This window comes from Anolis carolinensis, unplaced genomic scaffold (genome assembly GCF_035594765.1).
Source record: "Anolis carolinensis isolate JA03-04 unplaced genomic scaffold, rAnoCar3.1.pri scaffold_13, whole genome shotgun sequence".
NCBI lineage: Eukaryota > Metazoa > Chordata > Lepidosauria > Squamata > Dactyloidae > Anolis > Anolis carolinensis.
In genome coordinates, this window is record NW_026943824.1 from 19,070,949 (window position 1) to 19,086,798 (window position 15,850).

The 15,850-nt window shown below is 34.8% G+C and overlaps 1 protein-coding gene across 1 annotated transcript in view; it reads left to right on the forward strand.

Moving 5' to 3' along the window:
* The first annotated feature begins 2,403 nt into the window (after positions 1-2,403).
* pdxdc1 (pyridoxal dependent decarboxylase domain containing 1) overlaps positions 2,404-15,850 on the forward strand; it is a 39,089-nt gene continuing 25,642 nt past the window's right edge. Inside the window, exons 1-6 of the mRNA XM_062964310.1 lie at positions 2,404-3,099; positions 7,925-7,998; positions 10,547-10,612; positions 12,452-12,535; positions 12,635-12,781; positions 14,471-14,660. Coding sequence (XP_062820380.1) covers positions 3,073-3,099; positions 7,925-7,998; positions 10,547-10,612; positions 12,452-12,535; positions 12,635-12,781; positions 14,471-14,660 — 588 coding nt within the window. The 5' untranslated portion in view covers positions 2,404-3,072. The remainder of the gene's footprint in view (positions 3,100-7,924; positions 7,999-10,546; positions 10,613-12,451; positions 12,536-12,634; positions 12,782-14,470; positions 14,661-15,850) is intronic.

Genomic DNA, 15,850 nt, shown 5'->3' on the forward strand with positions numbered 1-15,850 from the left:
CACCACCTGGACCACCTGCACTGGTTTCTGCCAGAGTCTTTGAAGTTCAATCTTGAGGTCCTGATAGCGGCCGGGTTTTTCCTGTTGTTTTTCACCTGGGATGGCGACATCAATGATCCAAACCTTGTTCTTTTCCACAACTGTGATGTCTGGTGTGTTGTGTTCCAGAACTTTGTCAGTCTGGATTTGGAAGTCCCACAGTATCTTTGCGTGCTCATTTTCCAAGACTTTTGCAGGTTTGTGATCCCACCAGTTCTTTGCTGCTGGGAGGTGGGACTTGAGGCATAAGTTCCAATGAATCATTTGGGCCACATAGTTGTGCCTCTGTTTGTAGTCTGTCTGTGCGATTTTCTTACAGCAGCTGAGGATGTGATCAATGGTTTTGTCAGCTTCCTTGCAGAGTCTGCATTTTGGGTCATCAGCTGATTTTTCGATCTTGGCCTGAATGGCCTTTGTCCTGATGTCTTGCTCCTGGGCTGCAAGGATCAGGCCTTCTGTCTCCTTCTTCAGGGTCCCATTCGTGAGCCAGAGCCAGGTCTTCTTTTATTATTATTATTATTATTATTATTATTATTATTATTATTATTAATGGCCTTTGTCCTGATGTCTTGCTCCTGGGCTGCAAGGATCAGGCCTTCTGTCTCCTTCTTCAGGGTCCCATTCGTGAGCCAGAGCCAGGTCTTCTTTTATTATTATTATTATTATTATTATTATTATTATTATTATTATTATTATTAATGGCCTTTGTCCTGATGTCTTGCTCCTGGGCTGCAAGGATCAGGCCTTCTGTCTCCTTCTTCAGGGTCCCATTCGTGAACCAGAGCCAGGTCTTCTTTTATTATTATTATTATTATTATTATTATTATTATTAATGGCCTTTGTCCTGATGTCTTGCTCCTGGGCTGCAAGGATCAGGCCTTCTGTCTCCTTCTTCAGGGTCCCATTCGTGAGCCAGAGCCAGGTCTTCTTTTATTATTATTATTATTATTATTATTATTATTATTAATGGCCTTTGTCCTGATGTCTTGCTCCTGGGCTGCAAGGATCAGGCCTTCTGTCTCCTTCTTCAGGGTCCCATTCGTGAGCCAGAGCCAGGTCTTCTTTTATTATTATTATTATTATTATTATTATTATTAATGGCCTTTGTCCTGATGTCTTGCTCCTGGGCTGCAAGGATCAGGCCTTCTGTCTCCTTCTTCAGGGTCCCATTCGTGAGCCAGAGCCAGGTCTTCTTTTATTATTATTATTATTATTATTATTATTATTATTATTAATGGCCTTTGTTCTGATGTCTTGCTCCTGGGCTGCAAGGATCAGGCCTTCTGTCTCCTTCTTCAGGGTCCCATTCGTGAGCCAGAGCCAGGTCTTCTCCTTGTCAGCTTTTCCTTCAATTTTGTCAAGGAACTTTCCATGCAATGTTTTCTTGTGCCAGCTGTCAGCTCTAGTTTGTAGTGCGGTTTTCTTGTACTGGTTTTTTGTCTGCTGTGCTTTGAGGAGTTTCTGATGTTTGACTTCAATCAAAGCAGGTTCTTCACTTTGCTTTAGATATTCTGCCAGGGCATCATGATGATGATGATGATGATGATGATGATGATGATGATGATGATGTTGTTGTGTTGTTGTTGTTCTTCTTCTTCCTTATTATTTCTTCTTTTTCCTTATTACTTCTTATTACTTCTTATTATTACTTCTTATTACTTCTTATTATTATTATTACTTATTATTATTATTATTATTATTATTATTACTTATTATTATTATTATTATTATTATTATTATTATTACTTCTTATTACTTCTCTGCCTTTCCTGTCACAGCACCCACTTCCGGAAACACGGTTCGGCTCTTTGTTCTTCTTCTTCTTCTTCTTCTTCTTCTTCTTCTTCTTCTTCTTCTTATTATTATTATTTCTTGTTGTTGTTATTGTTATTATTATTTCTTCTTCTCTGCCTTTCCTGTCACAGCAGCCACTTACGGACACACGGTTCGGCTTGTTGTTGTTGTTCTTATTATTATTACTTATTATTATTATTACTTCTTGTTGTTGTTGTTGTTGTTATTACTTCTTTTCTGCCTTTCCTGTCACAGCACCCACTTCCGGAAACACGGTTCGGCTCTTTGTTGTTGTTGTTGTTGTTGTTGTTGTTGTTGTTGTTGTTGTTGTTGTTGTTGTTCTTCTTCTTCTTCTTCTTCTTCTTCTTCTTCTTATTATTATTATTATTATTATTATTTCTTGTTGTTGTTATTGTTATTATTATTATTTCTTCTTCTCTGCCTTTCCTGTCACAGCAGCCACTTACGGACACACGGTTCGGCTTGTTGTTGTTGTTCTTATTATTATTATTATTATTATTTCTTGTTGTTGTTATTGTTATTATTATTATTTCTTCTTCTCTGCCTTTCCTGTCACAGCAGCCACTTACGGACACACGGTTCGGCTTGTTGTTGTTGTTGTTCTTATTATTATTACTTATTATTATTATTACTTCTTGTTGTTGTTGTTGTTGTTGTTGTTATTACTTCTCTGCCTTTCCTGTCACAGCACCCACTTCCGGAAACACGGTTCGGCTCGCCGCCCCGTGCGCATGCGCAGTACGCTGCGCGCCTCCCGAGCCTTGAGGAATGTACCAAGTGGAGAGGGGCGCCCAAGGAAGGCTCCGGGATTTGACAGGAATTTTTAAAAAAACAACAACCACGGCAGGAAACTCATAGAAACTCTCCTGCCATTAATGGTCTCTTCTAAATCTGTAAAGATTGGGAGGGGTTTGTCCCCTTTTTTAAAATATTGGTACATTCCGTCCTGAGGTAGCAAATCAAGGCAGCTACGGAAGCCTGCGCGGGCCTTAACGCCTCCGCTGAGTTGTCTCCTAGGTGAGCGCGTCAGTTTTCTCTTTTCCTGTCAGGAGGCGCTACGGAAGCCTGCGAGGGCCTCAAAGCCTCCGCTGGGTTGTCGCCTAGGTGAGCGCGGCAGTTTTTTCCCTTCCGTCAGCGCTGCCAACGTGGAGCCGGCCGGGCCTGAGGCGAGGAAGGCGGAAGTCCCCGAGGAGGAGGAGGAGGAGGAGGAGGCAGGCCATGGAAGGCGCCCCGGAGAAGGGCAAGGTAGGACTTTCGGGCGAGCGCCCGGTCTGAGGGTGCCCAGCAGGCCTCCCCACACTCTAGGCCAGGCCTGGGCCTACTTCGGCCCTCCCTTCAGGTAGGCGGTGAGGAATTCTGGGAGTTGGAGTCCAAAACACCTGGAGAGCCCAAGTTGGACCAGGCCTGCTCTAGGTCTATTTCTGCATGATACTGTATTATAATATAATATAATAAGATATAATATTATATTATAATAATATATTATAATTGCAATATATCATTATAGCACTCTCTTTATATCACACACACATATACAGCATATATATATATATATATATATATATTTGTAATATTATGATTATATTGTATCTATGTTACAATATATGATTACTATTACATTATTATTGCAATATTATATATTATTATTATATAATAGGATAAGCACCACTTATCAGAAATTCTAAACTCTATATTATTATTATATATATTATTATTGCAATATTATGACTATATTGTCTCTATGTTACAATATATGATTACTATTACATTATTATTGCAATATTATATATTGTTATTATTATATAATAGGATAAGCACCACTTATCAGAAATTCTAAACTCTATATTATTATTATATATATTATTATTGCAATATTATGACTATATTGTCTCTATGTTACAATATATGATTACTATTACATTATTATTGCAATATTATATATTATTATTATTATATAATAGGATAAGCACCACTTATCAGAAATTCTAAACTCTATATTATTATTATATATATTATTATTGCAATATTATAACTATATTGTCTCTATGTTACAATATATGATTACTATTACATTATTATTGCAATATATATATATATATATATTATTGCAATATTATGACTATATTGTCTCTATGTTACAATATATGATTACTATTACATTATTATTGCAATATTATATATTATTATTATATAATAGGATAAGCACCGCTTATTATTATTATTATTATTATTATATATATTATTATTGCAATATTATGACTATATTGTCTCTGTTACAATATATGATTACTATTACATTATTATTGCAATATTATATATATTATTATTACAATATTATGACTATATTGTCTCTATGTTACAATATATGACTACTATTACATTATTGCAATATTATATATTATTATTATTATATAATAGGATAAGCACCACTCATCAGAAATTCTAAACTCTATATTATTATTATTATTATATATATTATTATTGCAATATTATGACTATATTGTCTCTATGTTACAATATATGATTACTATTACATTATTACTGCAATATTATATATAAAACAATATATTATCATTCCTCTATTTTATATATACAGTAGATTCTCGCTTATCCAACGTAAACGGGCCGGCAGAACGTTGGATAAGCGAATATGTTGGATAATAAGGAGGGATTAAGAAGAAGCCTATTACACATCAAATTAGGTTATGATTTCACAAATTAAGCACCAAAACATCATGTTTAACAACAAATTTGACAGAAAAAGTAGTTCAATACGCAGTAATGCTATGTAGTAATTACTGTATTTACGAATTTAGCACCAAAATATCACGATATATGGAAAACATTGACTACAAAAATGCCATGGATAATCCAGAACCTTGGATAAGCAAGTCTTGGATAAGTGAGACTCTACTGTATATATGATTACTAATATATATATATATATATATATAATTACAATATATTATTCCTATTATGTGTGTGTATATGTGTGTGTGTGTATATGTATATGTATGTGTATATATATATATATATATATATATATATATATATATATAATTCCTAATATATATATATAATTGCATTATTATGACTATATTGTGTATATATATTACAATATATGATTACTGTCACACATCTGCCTTATCACAATTCATTAGTAAACACCACCCTTCCTACTACTGTTAGCATTAAAGAGTTTCTCTTGGAGAAATACACAAATCTAAATCCCCTTGTGCATTTGAAACTTTTTTTTTCATTATGGCATGAATGTACACATTTTAATTAGTGTGTTTATGTTCATTGCGTTTTGTTCTACAGGTCCTTCTTTCCTTTTTTGTATCACTACAAACCTGTTAAACAGGGTCAGGAGCCAAATAGTTGCTATGGGAAATGATGGTTTTGGAGAAACTTAACCTTTTTTCGAAGGGATTGAAATACTTTTAATTATAGGACCTATTGAAATGTGAACATTCATTTGCCATTTCTATTCTCTGTGTTGCCAGTCCCCATTGTGGAGCTTATTTTATCTAATGTTCAGATTAGTATCTGGTTAAATAATTTCCAGTTACAGTAATTTATTATGTGAATTTAGATCTAAACCTAATTTGTGGTCGCAATTAGAGTACACCCATTGAGTCAATGGAAACGTAAGTCAAGCTATTTTATAAATTCCATCAACTCAGTGGGCCTCCTTTCTTTGGGAATAACAATTAGATTTAGACTTGAATTTATTGATCTAAACATGTATATGAGCACAAACAGTTGCGCTGGAAAAGAAAGTGTATTTTCCTTTGTTTTAGTCTAGAACAGTGATGGCCAACCTATGACACGCGTGTCAGCACTGACACGCCTAGCCATTTTTGCTGACACACTGCCGCATGCAGATTGATTGGATGACTAATGTCTTTTGTGGCCAAATTTGGTGTGATTTGGTCCAGTGGTTTTGTTGTTTATTCCATGGGAATTATGCACATTACACACACACGCACACACGCACACATATATATAATCATTCTATTATTATTCTATTATTATTGTAGTATATTATTATATTATTACTATTATATTATTATTATATTATTCATTATTCATGACTACATTGAAACTACAATAGAGAGAAATAAGCGTGGAAATTGCAAGAGGTACCATAGATTGTTGTACCTGGAAATAATGGTAGTAAATAGTTTTTGATTTATTAAATACAGTTATCTATTACAATTATATATTTTTGTTATTTAAACTATATATATTGTGAAATTATGGGGGGGGGGGGGTTCTCGAAGTGACACACCACCCAAGTCATGCTAGGTTTTTTGGTGAATTTTGACACACCAAGTGCAAAAGGTTGCCCATCATTGGTCTAGAAACATAAATCAATACTAACTATAACAAAAAAAAAACCACATAAGCAGCCGTGTTGACCCATGAGGGAAAACAAAGAACAGGAACTGTTGGTGTAATTCTAGAATCAGGATTTCAAACTGGTTTGTCCACATTTGAAAAGTCCAGCTTTCTTCAAATAGGTGGGGTGACGTGTTGGCATACACTTTATTGCCATTGTCCCTCCTGACCAGTATAATTCAGAGCATATAAAATTTGTATAAAATTGCTAGAATGGCTATCAATAAGCAAGGGGCCACTGAGGAAATGTGTATACTGTATATACTGAAGTATAAGCCTAGTTTTTCAGCTCTTTAAGTCTGAAAAAGCCTCCCTTGGCTTATACTTGGGTGAGGGTCCTGGTTGACTTATATTTGGCTCAGCTTATACTCGAGAATATATGGTACATTTATTATTTTTCTCTATTATTGTTGGTATTATTACATTTATTATTTGTCTCTATTATTGTTGCTACTATTACATTTATTTTACTCTATTTTTATTATTATTATGAATACATTTATTATTTCACTCTGATATTATTATTATTGCATTTATTATTTTACTCTATTATTACATTTATTATTTTCCTGTATTTATTATTATTATTATAACATGTAGTATTTTACTCTATTATTATTAAAAGGATACATAAGCACATTTACATTGAAGAAGATGAGAATAATGATTTGATCAGAGCTGGACAGTCTTACCTTAAATTTGAGCTTGATGTAAATATTCAAAAACATTTAACCTACTGATGTCTCAATTAATGTAATTTTATTGGTATCTATTTTCATTTCTGAAATTTCCCACCCTCGGCTTATACTGGAGTCAATGTTTTCCCAGTTTTTTGTGGTAAAATTAGGTGCCTCGGCTTATATTCGGGTCGGCTTATACTCGAGTATATACGGTAATTATGTCCCCTCTCACCACCATTAAATGCAGTAGACGTCTCCCCTTTGCAATTATAAAGAGTGCTTTTTGGATGAGAGCATTTTCTGCATATATTTATCTTGACTGTATATGCGTATTTGTAAAACATTTGCATTTGTATGTCAGTCTTGCTTGTGAAACTTTTCCTTCCTTAAACACTTTTTAATAGTAAAGTCAGTCCTCAAGCCAGATGATTTCATTTTCTTCCTGTGTTCTTACCTTTTCGAATAGATCACTGATCTGTAATGTAAGGAAATGGCTTACTGTTGCTGATAATTATACATTATATTATACTGAAAATTTGTTTTGTGGCTTATCAAGTCCCCAGCTTCAAAGTCTTCAGTTATTATCGTAACATCCTGGTGGTTTTAGTTGAAAACATCCGATAACTGATTTTTCTGTAGAACAAGGAAGTAGAAGCAAATATAATAAAATAGATAGGCATATATTTCTAAATAAACTTTGAGCAAATAAGGAACTCTTTTGTGAAATAGGAGTTGTATAGTTTTATGTTTATATGCCTGTAGTAAGAGGAGTGCACTTCATATTGAGGCAGCCCTCTGTATCCATACATTCCGCATACACAGATTAAACCAAGAATAGTTGGAAAACAAAGTTTGAATAAAGAAATCTTGGGAATCCACAGGTGCCAAGCGAGAGGCTATCTATTTTCAATTTATGCCATTTGGGTTTGTATTAAGTGTAGTGGCTTCAGAGACTAGCTTGAGTATTTTCTTCTTCTTTTAACCAGATGGTTGATTCTACCTTAGCAGAAATGGGAAAGAATCTCAATGAGGCCATGAAGCTGCTTGAAGATAATCAAAGGTACTTATTGGTAAAAAGCATTGATGAACAGTTAGAGCTGTAGCAAGGACATTTCTGATTGTAATATTTTTGTTCATGTTAGCTGAGTTGGAAATCTATATTATTTGGCTATATTAAAATTATAGGTTTGTCCCTTTCTTGATTTGTATTTGACATTGAACCATTATGTGTGTGTGAAATGCCAGGAACTAAACTATGTAGCTAGTGTTTGATAATGAAGACTATTTTGTCTGTTCCAGCAATCCTAGATTTATTTATTTATTAGCGACATTTATATCCCGCCCTTCTCACCCCGAAGGGGACTCAGGATGGCTTACAAGCCATATGTACATACAATATATTATATTATTCGTATAGCACAATATAAGCATTATATATTACTACAGTGTTCCCTCACTTATCGCTAGAGTTAGGTTCCAGGGCCACCCACAATAAGTGAAAAACCGTGAAGTAGGGATGCTATATTTATTTTAATATTTACACATTATTTTAGTAGTTATACACTATTTTAAGACTTTATCAACCAATCGTGTGTTGATAAATGGCCTCCTCCTTCTCTCGTTGCCGCTTGGGCTCCTTTTCTCTGCCTTTGGCTTCTCCTTCCTCCCTTCCTTGGGTTGTAAATTGTAATTTTTAATGATTTATAATATTCTTTTAGAGTTTATTGGAAAACCGCGAAACAATGAATCCGCAAAAAGTGAACCGCGAAGTAGTAAGGGAACACTGTATATTGTACTATAACACTATATTGTAATATTATTAGTAATATTACATATAATATAAATATACCATTATAATAGTGTATTATTATTATTATTATTATTATTATTATTATTATATTTATTACATTATAATATTATTAATGTAGATTTGGAACTGGAAAATTAAACTGGGCAATGCCTTTCTGGCATAAAGCCTAGGAGTGATTTCAGGAAAATTAGGGCAGGTAAAAGGTCATGGGAATGGAAAATTCTGGATCCCTTTCCTGACTTTATGTCTTTGGGCTGAGAAGTGTATTCCAAACAAAATAACTATAAACTAGCTGTGCCCGGCCATGCGTTGCTGTGGCAAAGTGATGGTGGTATTGGTGAAAAATTGTTGTGTAATTTTTATTTGACATTATTTGTATTTTTTAAATTAATTTTATTGTAAGTTATCTTTTTATTTATTATATTTTATTATTTTCTTGTATTATTTTTAGTTATTTTCTGTTATTATAGTATTTTATTGTATTAATTTTTTAGTGTTTTTAATTATTTTTTAGTGTTTTTTATTATTTTTATTGGGTTGCTAGGAGACCAAGTTGGAGGAGCTTAGCCTTCTAACTGGCAGCAATTAGATAAAAGCAATTATTCCTCTTCCTCTAATTAGGACTTTATTTTTCTTTTCTTTTTGTTGTATCAACCTAGAGGCGTGGATGATGGGTTGTGTTGTCAAATTTTGAGGTTGGGGGGCCTGTAGTTTTGTTGTTTTGTCTGGTGCCGTGATTCCATCACTCTTTTATATATATAAATAAACATCTAAGACATGAAGCCTAAGGGCAGAGATATACAGGCAAAGCTGTGCCAATTCTCAGTGATTGGCATTCATAGTCAGACAATGTTTTGAGAAAAGGCATTCATTCCAAAGTTGCTTTATCTTTAAGAAAACAAACAAAGCTTAAATAGTACGTTGCAGTACAAAGAGAGCTTTTCTATCTTAATCCTTTTCTAAAGACAGGGATAGTTTGCAGGTTGTAGCTGTGAGTAAAGCAGAGTTTTGACACGGCACATGAAGGGATAATTTACATTATATGCAATATTTATTATAACAGTTAAAGTAGAAGCAAATAAAACACTAGTGGGATCATTCAACTTTCAGTTAAATATTTCCAACCATATGTTACCCTGTTTACCGTCAGCCTTGCATTTCCAGTTCTATAAACTTTGTAGGCCTGGACTTTGGCTTTTACCGGAAATTTTGACCTAAACCCATTTGTTAGTCCCAACTAAAGTGGACTCATTGAATCAAAAGAATTTACATAAATGGCAATTGTATATGCACATAATATTAAGAATATTATTTTGTAATACAATATAATACTAATAATGCAATATAATAATATTAATTATAAATTATACATTACATGCAATATTATTATTAATATTACAATATATAGATATAGTACAATATGGTAATTTATTACCAGTATTGTGCTATGCTAATTATATAATATTGTATGTAAATTTAATTTGTAAGCTGCTCTGAGTCCCCTTCGGGGTGAGAAGGGCGGGATATAAATGTATTAAATAAATAAATAAATAAAAATTTCAAATTCTCATCTGCCGAAAGCATATTTGAAAATTGTAATGGTTGCATTACTAAGTTACAATGCTAAGTATTTTTTGAAATCTGTGAATGAATCATGAAACGAGATCATAGTCAATATTTCAAATGTCATTCAGCTGCTTGCATATGGATATTATTCTTTCTAAATCAAGATAGAGTGGAAATGTTGTTTGCATCAATAACATGTAAATTACTCACATGGTTGTATGTTTAAAATTAGGAAAGTGGAGGAAGAACATGAAAAAAAGTATACAAGAAAAGATATTCCTGGTCCACTTCAAGGCAGGTGGGTGATATAGTCATGGATCCCTGTTTTTCATTTTCTTTTTTCCTATAAGTTGATCGCTTTTTTAGTTTTCGGAAGTCAAATGTGATCTTGATCTATGACAAGACTAATTCAATTGCTAGAGCAATGTTTTGCACTCAGATGTTTCCAGATTTGGTTCCTCATGTTTCTGGATCTTGGCCATTAGAACTATGAAAACCATTCTGCTCGAAATCTTTGACTTGTTAGCAATTAGACAATGACCATTTTTCCAGCATGAATTATGCTTAAGGGCAACATGTGCAAAACCACAACAATCCTTCTTATTGCTCTTTTCCTTCTACTTTCAGCATAACTATGAGTATAATTAGTATTCACTGCATTTTGTCACTCAATGCAGTATGAGAGACTATATAATAATAAAACTTTATTTATATACCGCTCCATCTCCTCGAGAGGACTCAGGGCGGTTTCCAACATGTGTGCAAAACAGTCAATGGTCAGAAACACCATACAACAACTTGAACACTAGTTTGGGTAATGCAGAAGTTTGGAAAGTCTTCTTTGCTGCACAAGGCGAAATGTGCAGGCCTGATGCTCTCATGCATATCATAATCATATGAAAGTAATGTAATTGTGGCAAGTCCTGGGCTAAATAAAATATTGGTTTGATAAGGCAGCTACATGTATTAGCTGTATGTATGAGTGTCAACTAAGCCCATGCTTTGCACTTTATCCACTCCCTGGCCCTATGATACTCTGATGCACAAGTTTTACCTATCCCTTATAATTACTGTATTTACGCAAGTATAAGCTGAGTTTTTTCTCTGCCCCGGACTGTGGTGGAGGCCCCTTCTTTGGAGGCTTTTAAGCAGAGGCTGGATGGCCATCTGTCGGGGGTGCTTTGAATGTGATTTCCTGCTTCTTGGCAGAATGGGGTTGGACTGGATGGCCCATGAGGTCTCTTCCAACTCTACTATTCTATGATTCTATGATTTTTAGGACTGAAAAAGCCCCCCTCGGCTTATACTTGGATGAGGGTCCTGGTTGGCTTATATTCAGGTCGGCTTATACTCAAGTATATATGGTACATTTATTATTTTTCTCTATTATTATTGGTATTTTTACATTTATTGTTTTACTCTATTATTATTATTACATTTATTATCCTATTCTATTATTATCGCCCAAGGAAGAAAGGCAAGCAAAGCCCCCCTAAAAACAACGTTGTCCTCTTTTCTCCTGCCCTTTCCCACCTCTTTTCTTTCTCTCTTTTTCAAACTCTAAAAGGAGCCAGAAAAGGCTTTTTAAAACTTCTCTCCCCCTCCCAAAAAAGCCCACCTTGTTTTTGTTTCCTTAGGAATAAAAAGAAATACACACCTTCTGTCGCTCTCTTTCCCCTCCTTCCCTCCCTTTGGACTCAAATGTTCTTGCAATAATAGTAGTGATAATAATAATAATAATAATAATAATAATAATAATAATAATAATAATAGCAATGAATCGTGCAAATTTGCAAGAATATCTTTTTTTCTTCCCCTTCTGCCCATGCAATCTGGCTTGCAAGGGTTTCTCTCACACTCTCCTTTCGCTTTTGAAAACATTTGCTTCTTCTCTGTCTCTCTCTCAAAAAATATAAGATAATTCCAGCCTGGGAGGAGAAGCCGAGGAGGGAGGTTTTGGAAAAGAAAACATACTGTGGCCTCCAGACTTTGACCCGAATATAAGCCAGGGGAGGCTTTTTTCAGCTCATAAATAAGGGCTGAAAAACTCGGCTTATCTTTGAGTATATACGGTATATTCAACTGACCTTATTTCCAATAATCTTGTTTTTACTTCCTTCTTTCTCTGTCTCTCCAGCGGGCAAGACATGGTAAGCATTCTGCAGTTGGTTCAGAACCTTATGCATGGAGATGAGGACGAAGAATCACTACAGTCTTACCGGTACTTGTTAAATAAGAATAATTGATGCATGTATAGATTACTGGTGGTAATTTTAATGTATTGATGATGATTTTGTTGGTTGTAATTTCTGGCTTGTAGGCTTCAGAACGTTGGCGAAAAGGGTCACATGGCTCTTTTGGGACACAGCCTGGCAGCTTACATTTCAGTGCTGGACAGAGAGAGGCTGAGAAAACTTACAACCAGGATCCTTTCTGACACGACTTTGTGGCTTTGCAGGCTCTTCAGGTATCTGGCCGTTTTCATGTCTTCTGCTCTTCTTTCCCCCGCCTCCATTTCTCAACACGTGCGACTCAAGGAGGCTTGCAAATGATTTAAAACAGGGGTCCTCAAACTTTTAAAGCAGAGGGCTGGTCCACAATCCTTCAGACTGTTGAGGGGCCGAATTATCATTTGAAAAAAACCCCGAACAAATTCCTATGCACACTGCATATGTCTTATCTGTAGTGCAAAAATAACAACAACAACAACAACAAAACAACAAAAGAAAAATACAATACAGTAGAGTCTCACTTATCCAACATAAACGGGCCGGCAGAATGTTGGATAAGCGAATATGTTGGATAATAAGGAGGCATTAAAGAAAAGCCTATTAAACATCAAATTAGGTTATGATTTTACCAATGAAGCACTAAAACATCATGTTAGACAACAAATTTGGCAGAAAAAGTAGTTCAATAGGCAGTTATGCTATGTAGTAATTACTGTATTTATGAATTTAGCACCAAAATATCACGATATATTGAAAACATTGACTACAAAAATGCGTTGGATAATCCAGAACGTTGGATAAGCGAGTGTTGGATAAGTGAGACTCTACTGTATTTAAAAATAAAAACAATTTTAACCAACTCAAACCAATCAGGATTTCAATGGGAAATGTGAACCTGCTTCTGGCCAACAAGATAGTCAAGTTAATTGGTATTATTGTTGTTGTGTGCCTTCAAGTCATTTCAGATTTTGGGCGAGCCTAAGTCAAAAAATTATTTATTTATTTATTATTTATTTACTACATTTATATCCTGTCCTTCTCACCCCGAAGGGGACTCAGAGCGGCTTACAATTTATATCTATATACAATATATTATATTAGTAGCATAGAACAATGTTAGCATTATATATTACTATATTGAATGATACCACTATACTGTAATATTATTAGTAATATTACATGTAATATAGAATATATAATTAATATTATTATATGGTATTATTAGTATTACATTGTATTACATTATAATATTACTATCAATATTATATGTATATACAATATTATATTATTAAAACTGATATAAAAATATTATATTATAAAACTGAGGGCAGGGGCCGGCCCCCGGGCCTTAGTTTGGGGACCCCTGATTTAAAACCACCATATGTGTGTGTGTGCAGGCAGACATGCATGTAATCAAAAAGCAAAGCAGTGGCACTTCTGCCATATTTGTTCTGGATTTAAGATATATCAAGAGCAATAGGTTTGTTAATTACTGTAGTTTGTGCATATGTACAGTTGAGTCTCGCTCATCCAACCTTCACTTATCCAACGTTCTGGATTATCCAGCGCAGTCTGCCTTTTAGTAGTCAGTGTTTTTGTAGTCAATGTTTTCTAAACATTGCGATGTTTTGGTGCTAAACTTGTAAATACGCGAATTACTACATAACGTTACAGTGTACTGAACTGCTTTTTCTGTCGATTTGTTGTAAAAGATGATGTTTTGGTGCTTAATTTGTAAAATCATAACGTAATTTGACATTTAACAAGCTTTTCCTTAATCCCTTCTTATTATCCAACATCTTTGGTTATCCAACTTTCTGCTGGCCCATTTATGTTGGATATGACAAAATATCTGCTGCTGTGACGCAATGCATGTGTGCTAGCATCTCCTCATAAGGTTAATATTTAATTATTTGATATTACAGATTTGAAAACGGCTCAGCATATTACCATGAAGATGACCGTGAGGGCGTTCTAAAAATCTGCAGACTCGTTATCCATTCTCGCTATGAAGACTATACGACCGAAGGCTTTAATGTGCTATATTCCAAACAGCCAGTGATATACGTTAGTTCTGCAGCCAGGTCTGGATTAGGCCAGTCTCTTTGCAACCAGGTAAAATGGAATGTTTTGGTTCTCATCTTCAAAGCTTGAAAATACTAATACATGATGCCTAGGGCATGGGCTGGTTAAACAGCCTTGGAGGGCTACATCCAGCCTGGGCCTTTGTTTGGGGACCCCTGGTCTGTTTGTTTATTTATTTTGTTGGGAGGTGTTAGCTGGCCCTGATTGTTTCCTGTCTGGAATTCCCCTGTTTTACAGTGTTGTTCTTTATTTACTGCCCTGATTTTAGAGTTTTTATTGTTCTGTATTATTATACCACAGTAATTATTATATATTATACTAGCTGTGCCCGGCCACGCGTTGCTGTGGCGAAGTCTGGTGGTATGGGAAATAAAGTATTGAGGAATTGGTGGTAGTTAAGGTCAAGGGTAAAGGTTTTCCCCAGACATTAAGTCCATTATAAATGGGTTCTATAGCTATGTGGAAGGGCCTTGAGTCTACACTGCCATATAATCCAGTTAAAATCTGATAATTTGTATTTTATAGGCAGTGTGGAAGAGGCCTAAGTGAGGCCTAACTCTGCCTGTCCCCTGGGGTGAGTGGGTTGCTAGGAGACCAAGTGGGTGGAGCTTAGCCTTCTAACTGGCAGCAATTGGATAAAAACAATTCTTCCTCTCCCTCTAATTAGGACTTTATTTTTCTTTTCTTTTTGTTGTATGAAGGTAGAGGCATGGATGAGGGGTTGTGCTGCCAAGTTTAGTGTTTCTGGGATGTGTAGTTTTGTTGTTTTGTCCTAGGCCGAAATTTCATTACCCTTTTATATATATAGATTTATAATTGCGGAGAAGAGACGTCGGATGTTTATTTAATTTATATTTTTATATTATAACTGCTGCCACCAATTGTAAAGATGTTTATAATGCGGCCACCAGATGTAAAGGGGATTATCCACGCTTGCCACCACTATGGGAAGATATAGCCACTAGCTACTTAGAGAGGAGACCTTTTAATTTTTGTTTTTCTTCTTTCTTCTTGTTTGGTTTGATGGTAATATATATATATGACAGAAGCTGCGATGTTTAAAAGAACAATAACACGTTTATTCTGGCACAAAGCTTAATAGTTACAGTAACTTTCTCTTTAGAGGCACTTTGGTTAACAGTTGCAAAGCTAGAATGAGGTGTTTCAGACTTCTTAAAATGTCACTTCTTTCTTTACTGCTCTAAACTGCAGTCACCCTG